Genomic DNA, 12,422 nt, shown 5'->3' with positions numbered 1-12,422 from the left:
TCATTCATTCACCATTTTTACTCTCAAATACTATTGAATGACAACAATAGAATGCAGCACCCCATATTCTATCACCTACTTGAATGGATATAAGAGAAGAAAGATTCTTCAATTCAAATGATTCATAGTTATAAAATGAACCACCTCCAATGTTGAGTACGCTCAACTGATCACAATTCCTTATCACACATTTGCTTTCACATCTAAACTTCTCATAGAGAAAGAAACTCTTCTTTCCAATTATCAAACTCTTTAATTCATTCAATCCATCAATCACAAATCGATTCACTTCCTTTAAACACTCATTTCCAATCTCAACTCTCTCAATTCTTTTCAATAACTCATTCATACTACTGAATACATTCTCTCCCATTTGAATTCCATGTTCGGTGAGTGATGGAATATCTAATTCAAATACAATCATCAATCATCACTCTCCAATTTCATTTTGCCTATCTCATAGAAGCCTTTTCCTTTGAATGTAGATAGATAAGGGAGATCTTATCAATCAGTTCATATCAAATCATTCATACTCTTCAGAATCAATTCATTCAATTCTTTGGTATCAGAATCACCTTTAAGAGCGTATGATCCAAGAGTAATGGATTGAAGTCGAGTTAGATCTCATCATTATTCATTCAATCATTCATACTCTCAAATACTACGGAATGACAATACTTGAATACATATCGATCCAGTTGAATGGATATAAGAGAAGGAAGATTCTTCAGTTCAAATGATTCATAACAACAGAATGATCTGTATCCAATGCGTATTTGTCTCAACTGATCACAATTCATTATCACACATTTGGTTCCTTCTCTAGTGTCTTTATCGAGTATGAAACTCTTCTCTCCAATCTTTATACTCTTCAATTCATTCAATCCATCAATTACAAATTGAGTCACTTTCTTACAACAATCATCTCCAATCTCAATTCTCTCAATTCCTTTCAGACAGTCAGTGTCAAATACACTCAAATCATTTCCATAATCATCTTCAAATCGTTTCATTTTATCTTCGTGCACACCTTCTATCCATCTTCCTCTTCTTACCACTTCTTCATTCTCCAATATACGCAGCAGAGTGTCCTTTGAATTCACTTCCATATCCATTTCTCTTTCCATTCTTCCATCCACCTACATACAATGCACTCTTTCCATCAATTCCATATTCTTTACCTTTCCCTTCTCGAACAAATCCTTTCATCATATCTCCTTCAAATCCTCCTTCATATACTCTCATTCCATTCACATCATATTCAATCATACATTCTCCTTTCCATTCTCTCAATACTCTCATCATTACTCCATTCTTGTATTCACATTCTCTAACCAATCTTCCTCCTTCATACTCAAAACACTTACCATTCTTCAATAATCCAGATTCATCATATTCACTTACACTCAACAATTCTCTCTTCTCATTCATTTCTTTGAAGAATCCTTTCATTCCTTCCATTCGAGGATAAATCACAAATCCATTCACCATATCTCCAAACCATACTCCTTCATACACCTTCTCTCCATTATCATCAAACAATATCATCAATCCATTATTAGTAAATTCTCGAATCACTCTCTTCTTCATTCCATTCTCATACACACATTCTCTCTTCAGGTATCCTGATTCCATTTCAAAACATCTTCCATTCTTCATCCACTTATCATCATATTCACTCACACTCAACAATTCTCCATTCAGACGCATCTCTGAATAGAATCCTTTCATTCCTTCTTGTTCCTTCAGTGTTGCATATGGCTTTCCATTTCGATACAATCCTCTCCATATATCCTTTCCACCATCATCATATTCTATCCACATTCCCATTTCCTTTCCTTTCGATACTCTTCCTTTCAATACTGTTCGTCCATATTCATTCTTCTTTATCACTTCTCCTTCACATTCATCATTTACAAACATCATTCTCATAAACAGTGTTCCATCCTCTCTCAATAACAAACCAATTCCTTCTTTCTTTCCTTCTTTCATTGATACTCTCATCTCATATTCTTCAGCATCTATCAATAATCTCATTATCGCTCCTCCATTCAATTCATCAACATTCATTTCAACACTCTTTATCACATAATCACCAAGGAATTCAAGTGAACCACAATTTCTAACACTGATATTACTCATAGCAGCCAAATTGATATCAGATTGATTCTCCTTACAATTCAGTAGTTTATTTGTACTTTTATTCTTACAAATTACTTTAAGCTCATTATCAAATTGGATTACAATCTCAAATACTTGTTGTTCTTTAGGTAAAGGATTACTATTTGAGAATGAATACTCTCTCACTTTTGTACATTCAGCCACTGGTATGGTAATATGATCCATTCCATCTCTTTGAGTTCCATTCCATTGATAGATGGCAACAGAAATCTCTTTAGGATAATCAGTATTGTTATGAAGTGTGAATGGGCCACTCTCACATGGTACATGAGTTCCTTTCTGTAGAAGGATCACTACTTCATTTCCAACTAATAGACCATATGAACAGCTGATTGATCCATGAGAGATTTCTCTTGATTGTATTTGATCCAGAGCTATTCTCAGAGTACCCTCAGCCACACTCGTTTCAGGATTGATATCAGGGAATTCAGCATGAGGGAAACGTTTTTTCAATCCCTCTCTTACAAGCCATTGAAGGGATGATTCTCCAATCATGAATACTTTCTTAATCATTTCCCGAGTCTGGTCTGGCTTTCTTGTAATACGATCAATAAAACCATCAATCCGTTTCATGAATAGACAATCCACGATACTGTCTATATCATCTCTACAGAACTTGAAGTCTTCGTCCTCGGTATCATTAGCTACATTAACAAGACTTGGTATACTCACTTCAGTCTCGTTTGTATATTTTAATGTGTCTCTGATATCTTTACAAATACCAAGAAGTCGTCTTCTGTACGGCTTCTTCACCGCCGAAGGCAAAGATTGAGGAATCAGCTCACATCCATAGAACCTTCTATACGTTTTACACACTTTATTCATTATCTCAATATCAACATCATACTCTCCCATATTGGGATCTCTATCTGTATCCAGTACAGAGAAATTACCTTTATCATCATACTTCAATAATGAGATATCACACCAACTGTGTCCTATATCGAATACTAACATCTCATCATCCCGAAATAGTGTTTTTTCATGACCTAAATACCATGACATGACTGTTGCAATTGGCTCCAGTATTAGTGCTTTAACATTCAATCCAGAAGTTCGAGCAGCAGTCTTGATCGCCTCTCGTTGATTATCATTGAAGTATGCAGGAACTGTCAAGTAACACTCATCAATCGGAGCTTTGATTTCCCTTTCAGAACAATCTTTGATCTTACGAAACAATTCAGAAGCCACTTCAACAGCACTAACTTGACGACCATCATCTGAGACAATGAATCGAGGATAACCATCAGTTCCACGAACCACTTTACATCCAAAGATATCCTTTTTCTCAAGAGTCTCATATTCATCCCATGTGAGTCCAAGAAGTCTCTTAACACAACTAACACAGTATTTGAAAGACCTCGCTCTTCTGCCTGTATATACTTCATATCCTCTATATGCAACAAATGAGGGAAGGAAATCAAAATCAGAACCAAAAGAAACTTGTGTACATCTACTCTCATATAAATAAGCAACGGACTTGCAGAGACCAAAATCAATAGCAAGAAGAGAATCACTCTTCTTGTGGAACATACTCTATGTCCTGAAATATGTCCCAGACTACTATTAACTGAATCTCTGTATGGAAACTCCACGATTCTTTTATCTAATTGATTTCTTTCATTATCTCTATCTTCTTTCATATCTTCCTTTTTGCTGAATCGATAAAAGTCGATATAAAGTCTCAATTGCATCCTATGAATATCTACAAATACTCTTTCAATTCTATATAAACCATATGAAATAGAATGTGAACAATATTTGTCATTCCCAATTCAGACATGATTTTGTTGATACTTTAAACAAATACAAGGAGAATATTTAATGAGATTGGAAAATGAATTCTAAACGAGTAGATAATAATATACAAATGAACTGTAGGAAGCTGATTATTCTGCAAAACTGGATAATAAACGTTCTAAATTGATTAAACCGAATTCTCCGAAAGAAGATATTCTCGATTCTTCAATTCTTGAAGATCAAGTAGAGTATGTTGATGAAGACTCTCTAAATGATCCCTCAAAAAGTGAAAAACAACGAAAGAAAGAGATAAGGCAAATGGAAGAGGATTTTTCTGGAGATGAGGAGGACTACGAAGAAGTTGGATTCATGACTCATTATCAGTGAGTAGATGAAACGCAGTGAACGGACACTAAAGCATCTGGGAGCAGAAGCAGATTATGATAAAGAACATGATCGAAGTATCTTCTTGACAGTTATTCATGGAACTGTTAATGATCTATAGAAAAATGATTTGATGAAGGATGTTTCTGGAATCACTCCGTTCAATCTCAAAGAAGAGAATGAAGAGGGACGTTTTGATGCAAATGGTGATTTCCACGCTAAGAAAAACAAAGATGAAGAAGAAATCGAGATGGATGTCTATACTCGTGACATGTACAAGGAAGGGCTAGCCAAAGTACCTATACCTAAGGAAGAGGATGTCCTAACCAAGTCTTTTTCTCAGAATATGCAGTTTGTTCGCCTTTGTAGTTATTTACAAGCCGAAGAGGTCCCTAGAGATGCAATTCAACGATTTGGAAAGATTTTAAATCCAAAGAAAAGCAAATCAAAACGTCATTTGATGGCTTTTGAAAAAGGTTGGATCCGAACTGTGCAATGACCATTAGATGATGAACATGTTGCAACACCTGACGAAGTGAGGTTCTATCGGCAGATGATTGAATCTATTACTGAATGTTGTTCGTCTCTATTAGATGAGTTTCCAAGTATTTATGAGATGAAAAAGGAATATCTAGCTCGATTAGTTATAGTAGATGTACCGACGAAGAATCATGTGTAGATGAATTATAGTATAAGTCAAAAACAATGGGAATACAAATGGCAAGTTAAGGAAGATGGATCTATAGGCGAATCAGAAGTGTATGGCGTGTTTAACACCGCTCAAATGATTGAATGGCACGAAGCTGTAGTATTGGAATAGGAAATGAAGAATAGGGATGTTTTGCATCGAACCCACTCATTCGACGAGTAGAGAAGAAGGAAGAGAGTAAGAAGGGATTTACTGGAGTCGATTTTGATGCTGATTTTGACGCTGATTCCGATCTACAGGAACAGCCAGCAACTCCAAATCCATGGATTGCAGCAAATGAGATTGATTACTTTACAGATTGACGTGTTTGTAAACAATCGAAACAAATAAACTTAACTTTGAGTAGGCTTTTCAGCAATGATCTTTGCAATCTCTGCCTTTCTCTTCTCAACCATTTCAGGACTCTGCAAAGAATACAAAGGAGAAACACTCTGGTTTAGATAAACGCCACGAATAATCTCTGCCAGAAGAGGAGCAATGTTCAATCTCTCAAACTTTGGATTCTCCTATTCCTCAACTCTTTCATCCATTTATACCATCTCCATCTCACAAGCAGGTACCGTATTCGTTGAAATCACACGTGAAATAGGTGCTTTATCAATCTGCTTTACAGCCTCCTCCGTAAACAAAGCATGAGATAACACAACGCTAATCTTCTTAGCACCATGCTCCTTCAAAATCTTAGCTACACGACAGATAGTATCACCTGTTAAAGAGTAATTATCCACAATGATTGCATCTTTGCCTTCAATATCACCCACAATCTCATGAGTATTCTCAACAGTTGAATATTCTGTCTTCAACGCTGATGAGTCTGCCTCACGCTCTGTGCTATCAATCACATTGGTATTATTCTTATCCACGCTCAGAACGTGACTTCGATCCACCTCAATGGCCATTCCCAGATACGTGTTGGGACACTTCAGCATATCCAATGACTCACGGAATGTCTTTGCTCGATACACATTGTGAGCATTGGCAGCTACTACGACAGGTGTATCCAACTGTTCTGTCTCCATCATATACGCTGCCAACAGATGCATCACAGGAATACTATCCACCGTGACTTGAGGCATGTAGAAGCCTTGAAGCTGTTCCTTGTAAAGATCAATGGAGATCACACTGTTTACACCTGCTGCCTGAAGCATCTCAGCTACATCAGCACCAGTCAAGCAGTTGTGCATCGTTCCAATCTCTGTGATACGACCGTACCCATAGTAAGGAATTACAGCACAGATACTAGAGGCGGAAGCTCTTCGGGCAGCACTCACAAACAGAAGAAGCTCCATCAGGTTGTCATTGACCTTATTTTCAACAGTATCCTATTAACATACAGGAGGGCAGGTAGACTGGACAATGAAGATCTTCTTTCCACGAACGTTACGGTTGATTTGGATGTTGATCTCATTGTCATTGAAACGACCAACCTATCAATCAGAAACTACGCAAAGATACTACAGTCGCATTCTGAAGAGGAACTCCCAGATACTGACAGATCGACTCTGCAAGATCCCGATTACCACTTCCCGAGAAAATCCTATCTGTGAAAAGCACATCCTACAACATACAGGAGTTCCTTATTGTGATACTGGCCACTCTCACCCTTGTACACATAATTACCTCGGGTTGTCTTCCAATGCGGGTTGTTCTATTCTGTAAGCTCAAAAGGATGAAATGAGTACAGGATCCTTGTTTAGCGCAAAGGCCTTTGTTGTCAAGTAAGCACACGTCAAACCGAGAGCTCCAGCGCCAAGGAGCATTCCATTCGTCCAGGCACTTCTGCTGGAGTGAGAACGCGTCTGAGCAGCTCCCACACCCAGAGAAGAGTTCATTCTTCTCGCAAATCTCGTTGACCGTCTTGTAGCGCTCGAGATAAACCGGCTCCACATTGGATAATCGGAATATGCAAGGATAAAAGTAGAAACAGATGCCGAAAATGGGCTCCCAATGCGCAGTTTGCGACATCAACAAACAAGACTAATAGCAACAATCACAATCAAAAGGACACAGAGGAGTATTACCTCCCTTACCAATATTCAGTTGGTCAACTCGATATACCTTCAATCCACTCTCTTCGTCATAACCGATAGGATCTAATGTTCATTCCACAGAGACAATCCAACCTCCATTTACAGCCTTCATTGAATTGATTGCTTCAAACTCCATTTGTTTTCTCTTCTTTTCTTTTCGCGCTTCTTTTGCAGCTTCCTTCTCACGCTTTTCATCATTTTGAACCTTCTTTTCCTTTGCCTCCTTAAATAGCGCATCTAAACTATCTCGTACTATACTTCAGTAAAGTAAAGGAATGATACATTTTGTTCCAGCTTTTTTTTCGTCTTTGGTCTCTTTTCTTGATGCAGTCACAGCTGCTGGCTTTTCTTTTAATGGAACCTTTTCTTCTGTTCGTTTCTTTGATTTCTTTGACATAACAAAGAATTGAACTTCAAGATTACCCAAAAATGTAGTTACACACACAGAATCCCTGTTCTACAGAGTCTTCGTATTTACAGAGCAATGATCGATCCACTGCAGTATCTGGATACTTGAGACAATTGTCATCCGTGGTTGTAAGCAAATACCATTCGTTTAGTGTTTGCACAGACTTCCAAGCATCGTTCTTTACAATCAACGGTGATATTGTCATCTAGATGTCAACTCATTCACTCTTCTAGTACTATATATTGAGCATTCGGAACAAATCCAGCACTGGAGACATCAAAGATGAGTTCATTTTTATCCTCCACTAGATTCAGTTGAGATACATCAACTGTAATCGTATCCACAATGTACGTCTCATTACCGTCAATAAACTGTCTGAATACAATTGAACCAGATCCAACCATAACCGGTTCGCTAAAGAGGAAATGTAAGACTTGTTGGCGCGGATGGATCACAAGAGGTGAAGGGGAGATTTCTAACAATGTAAGAGGTTTCACACCTAGTTGTCATATCTCCTTCATTCTCTCACTTCCTTGGATTCGAACATAGGTCATGAAGTCATCAATATAAGTACGAACTCCCAACTGGAAGAGAGGAGCTGCTGAGAAGAGTATGTACGTGGTGAAGAGTTTGACCGAAGGGAAACACATCCGCAGACGAACATCTAGAAGAGTCTTTCCTTGATCAGGAATAACTGTAATACAAGGATTCGGCAATGTGACATTTTGAACCTCCTTTGTCACATAATCCACGAGGTACACAACCGTATTTGATAGTGTTACATCCGAATAAGGAATAAGATGAGTCAATGAATCTTCTAATCGGATCGTAACAGATCGATGTTGTTGATTCTGGATGGTTTTGTACAATGGAAACACATCTATCTATCAGAAGGAGAAAAATCCATCACCTGGCCGAGTTCTGTAACGATATATCAATGAATAACTTTCAAATGAATCGAGATACCTCACTGGCTTTTGAGTTACAGTACCCAGAATTGCAGAAGCACTGGAAACTGCCACATATGTGACTGTATCAGGTAACAGAGCCATTGCAGTAAACCCAATAGTATTCTCTGAGATCTGTTTGATGACAGAAGAGTAATCAACATAAATGAATGGAGTATAAGGAAGAATATATATCGGATGACAAGGAACAGATTTATTGAGCATCACAGGGAATGTATAATGAATTTGAATCAATTCTCCATACTGAAGAATCGTTCCTATTTCTGGAGTAACAGAATACTGTTCTGGAGTTGGTAAATCTATCCTTTATCCATCATTTAAAAGCCTACTTCGATTCCTAACAAAGGAAACACTCTCAATTGAAGAGATAACAAAGGATTCTGTCTTATCCATTTGAAGACAACTCACAACAGTATCCTTGTCTTCCACTTCTAATGTTTTCAACACCAGATCACTTGGTAGAATAATCCCCATATGACTTCCATTCATTTGTATGAACTTGTTATCTCTCTCTGTGAGCATATGCTGACCGGAGAGACATACCAACATACCTTCACGATCTGGTTCTAATCGGAGTGTAACTAGATTTCGTGCTGTGGTAACCACGGAAAACACAAGCTTGCTTAAACGTATCGGTAAAGTGGATATGATGAAGGAATCTGAGTATGAATAACTCAGAATGTCAATCACATTCCACTGCACCATATAACGAGAGTTTGGATTGAGTCGACTAACATAGTGACGTAAAGAATGATTAGGATAGATGGAAATGTCTCCTGAATAAACCAATTCACCCAGAGTATTCCGTATCATATATCTGAGTTGGCTAATCATGGAGATGTTTTGAGGGATGAGAACAAGGTATGTATCATACACTTCATAGAGGAGACTGACTTGTGGTTGAGGGGATGCATAATAGATGAGTGAAGAGGAAAGAATTCGATCACACATAGTACAACCAGCTTCGAACTTCATATCAATTTCATGATAAACGTCCACTGTTTCTATAGGAACCAGAACTGAATTCATATGAGAACAAGATTGTTCTCCACTACATACTTCGGTCAGTGCGGCACTTGCCCATGGTAAAGTCTGGAGTTCTTTTCTGGTTGCTTTGTTACGTTTGCGGATCAATACTGTTTGAAGGAAGAATCCAGGATCTGTTGTGTTGATGGCCCATTCCACACGAACTGCATGAACAGAGACAGGTGTCACTGTCAGAAGTGGCTTCCATGAAGAACAAGGTGAGAATGGATTGATGAGAAGTGGTGGAGACCAATGATGAACGTTGACACTCTCACTCTTAGTGAGAAGTTCAACAGATACAGAATAGGAACAATCCGATCGTAGTCCACTTCGAATCACATAGCGACCAACAGTATTCACTCTGCATTCATTCACCAGAGTTGTACATGAGAAACGTAATGAGAAGATTGTGGGAACAGGACAAGGGTCAACGGACATCACACGAACATTAAAATCAGGAGGTGATTCAAAACGACAAGGAGGATAAACAAAGCCAATCGTTGCAACCATGCCTCCCTTCTTGTCCATTTTGAGTTTTTCAAGAAAGGGAGCGTCCATGGTGTGACACATATAGTTGAGTTGGGTCGATCTGACTATGCACAAAGCAGCTACATACTCAATATCATTCTCTGCATAGGCTCTTAGAATCACATCATAAATCTTCCTCGAATTATAACGACTGATACCAGCTTCTCGGACATCTGACCACACAAGTTCTGTTGTAGTCGGAATTAGTTCCACAGTTGTGCGTGTTACATTCTCCGATCCAGTGTATACAAAACGGGTACTATCAATCGCTGTATCTCCACTAAGAAACATGTCACAATTCACTGGTAGACAGTGATCCTCAACAGAGGACCAGCGACCTCCTTCCAGACAGCGAATCGAAATGTACCCTGCAAGAGGTATATCACAAGGCCAAGTGATACGGGTTCCTTCTAAGGACTCTGAGATAGTATGACCCATAAGAGTGATTGAAGGACAATGTTTCACTGAACATTCATACACAGCAGGCATCCAACGACCAAAACGATCACATCGACGTATGATAGAACCATTATATCCTGCAGGACATGGAAGATGTGAATACTGATTGCTGTGACCTTTCATCCAATGAATTCCATCAACAGTCTCTTCAGGGCAAGTACAAGAATAATATTCAACAGGTTCCCAAATACCATTCAAAGCACAGTGACGGGTAAAAGCAATATCTCGACCATTAGCACAGTACTTGACTTGGTCTCGATTCACTTCCTCTCGTTCCCAAAGAACATTCTCAGCCAGTTCTTCAGGACACTGATTCATCACACAGGATCCCTCTAAGGAATCCCAAGCACAACGCGATGTACACCAACGTACTACAGTTCCTGTGTATCCATCTGGGCAGGGTTTCGTTACCATACTATTGCTATGGGTCTGTGGCCATTCGATCCCCCAGAGAGAAGTAACCGAAGGACAATCACAATCCTTCACCAGAACATCCTCCCAAACTTGTTGTTCTGAACAATGTCGAATCAGAAGCGATGTTCCTGTGTCTGAAACGATGATTTGATCCGTATTCGTTACATGACGATAGAACATAAACCCTTGCTTCACATCTGGAGGACAACTTGGCATCTGGACTATGAATGAGAGAAAAAGGAGGAAACAACAGTCTACAAAACTACTGGAGGTTTGAGGAAGAGAATAAAGGATAGATTGATTGGCGAATGTGATAGTTACAGTAGACGACACATGACAATAATTCTGTATCTGGAGTCCATGTTCTGAAGGCACAGGAAGTATCCAAGCAACATCATTCTGCCCTGAATAGGTCACATATAACACATAAGGATCATTCTCAATGTGAATAACTGAGACTAAGCGATCAATCATTGAAAGTGAAGAAAAATGGAATCGTACAGGAAGAAGACCGATTTCTCTACGTTCATATGCTTCAAACGAGGTAGTTAGTGGGAAAATGGATACTGGAGCTGTCTTTAACAATGTAGGTAATGAGAATTCTTTATAGAACTGTTGGATAAATGACAGATTGGGTTCCATCAATGAGTCGGAGATGTAGTGTACCTCAATCGCTGTAAAGACAGGACTCACACAGAAAGAGTGAGATCGAACGATTTTCTGTGTCTCATTAACATTCAATAATACCTCTGATTTCCCTGTGTCCTCATTTGTGCCCACGATTTGAAAGGCTTCCTATCAATGAATACCCAAAGTAATATAAACCCAATTGCTCAAATCCTGGAAGTGGTGAATAAGGTGGAGAGGTACCCATTCACAAGACTCTTGATGTAGATTGATTACAGTTTCTATAATGCCTGTCGTTCCCTTTGGTAGGGACAATTCAACTAAAAGAGACGATTCCTCTATTCGTGATCCTTGAAAAACAGAGAAGAGGATATCAAAGTTTAAAACTCTCGATTGTCTATAGAATCACATAAACTTAACATTTTCACGATGTGACAGAAAGAGAATACGTGGTTGCTACGCTCTTTTCTATACAGACACGGTTTTCCGCGATTGTTGATTCTTCAACAATTATTTGCTTCCAAATAGCTTTATCAGAATCTTTCCATTGTAGTGGATAGAGTCGATATTGAAGAGTAACTCTAGCGGAGGAAACTCGAGCTAAGATAGTGAAAACCTCTTCGCCACTGCAATCCTCTGCATTTACTAAGAGTAACTAAAAAGAGACGAGATTTACGAGATAGGCTCAAGAGGAGCAGTGTTACCACAAGTATCACCTTGGTCATGGGAACAGTATTTCCCACAAATAGAACCAGTAAGTTCTTATTATCTTGAGTTGGGATCCCAAAAATTTGCTAACGTGGTGTCCGTAGAATAAGATAATTGATCCTAATGGATGGGATCTATAATGATAACAACTAGTCCCTTCTATGGAAATGGTCATTGTTACGAATCTCCATTATAACTAGCTTTTCCACATTAAAATCAATTTCCGCTTCAAAGTATCG

At 38.6% G+C, this 12,422-nt stretch overlaps 6 protein-coding genes across 6 annotated transcripts; 2 read left to right on the top strand and 4 right to left on the bottom strand.

Annotated features, from left to right (window-relative positions):
- Nucleotides 1-1,062: 1,062 nt before the first annotated feature.
- Nucleotides 1,063-3,714, bottom strand: JH06_0227 (chaperone HSP70; the record flags this gene model as incomplete). The annotated part of the gene is made up of 1 exon (XM_014674576.1): nt 1,063-3,714. One exon carries the CDS (start codon nt 3,712-3,714, stop codon nt 1,063-1,065), a length of 2,652 nt encoding a protein of 883 aa, XP_014530062.1.
- Nucleotides 3,715-4,312: 598 nt separating this feature from the next.
- JH06_2979 (hypothetical protein) lies at nt 4,313-4,804 on the top strand (the record flags this gene model as incomplete). The annotated part of the gene is given in 2 exon segments (XM_014674614.1): nt 4,313-4,411; nt 4,427-4,804. 2 exon segments carry the CDS (start codon nt 4,313-4,315, stop codon nt 4,802-4,804), a joined length of 477 nt encoding a protein of 158 aa, XP_014530100.1.
- A 117-nt stretch (nt 4,805-4,921) lies between these two features.
- On the top strand, nt 4,922-5,316 carry JH06_2978 (hypothetical protein; the record flags this gene model as incomplete). Its single annotated transcript, XM_014674613.1, is given in 3 exon segments — nt 4,922-4,980; nt 4,996-5,110; nt 5,140-5,316. The coding sequence occupies 3 exon segments, from the start codon at nt 4,922-4,924 to the stop codon at nt 5,314-5,316; spliced, it is 351 nt and encodes a 116-aa protein (XP_014530099.1).
- A 30-nt stretch (nt 5,317-5,346) lies between these two features.
- On the bottom strand, nt 5,347-6,846 carry JH06_2977 (ribose-phosphate pyrophosphokinase; the record flags this gene model as incomplete). The annotated part of the gene is made up of 6 exons (XM_014674612.1): nt 5,347-5,520; nt 5,551-6,318; nt 6,349-6,441; nt 6,473-6,551; nt 6,583-6,662; nt 6,697-6,846. 6 exons carry the CDS (start codon nt 6,844-6,846, stop codon nt 5,347-5,349), a joined length of 1,344 nt encoding a protein of 447 aa, XP_014530098.1.
- Nucleotides 6,847-6,991: 145 nt separating this feature from the next.
- JH06_2976 (hypothetical protein) lies at nt 6,992-8,910 on the bottom strand (the record flags this gene model as incomplete). The annotated part of the gene is given in 8 exon segments (XM_014674611.1): nt 6,992-7,107; nt 7,138-7,296; nt 7,406-7,455; nt 7,468-7,658; nt 7,690-7,952; nt 7,983-8,333; nt 8,400-8,720; nt 8,751-8,910. The coding sequence occupies 8 exon segments, from the start codon at nt 8,908-8,910 to the stop codon at nt 6,992-6,994; spliced, it is 1,611 nt and encodes a 536-aa protein (XP_014530097.1).
- Nucleotides 8,911-9,392: 482 nt separating this feature from the next.
- JH06_2975 (hypothetical protein) lies at nt 9,393-11,322 on the bottom strand (the record flags this gene model as incomplete). The annotated part of the gene is made up of 3 exons (XM_014674610.1): nt 9,393-9,425; nt 9,481-11,069; nt 11,115-11,322. 3 exons carry the CDS (start codon nt 11,320-11,322, stop codon nt 9,393-9,395), a joined length of 1,830 nt encoding a protein of 609 aa, XP_014530096.1.
- Nucleotides 11,323-12,422: the final 1,100 nt, after the last annotated feature.

This window comes from Blastocystis sp. subtype 4, assembly GCF_000743755.1.
Source record: "Blastocystis sp. subtype 4 strain WR1 chromosome Unknown seqid_0005, whole genome shotgun sequence".
Lineage (NCBI taxonomy): Eukaryota > Bigyra > Opalinata > Blastocystidae > Blastocystis > Blastocystis sp. subtype 4.
This window is presented reverse-complemented; position numbering and strand designations above follow the sequence as displayed.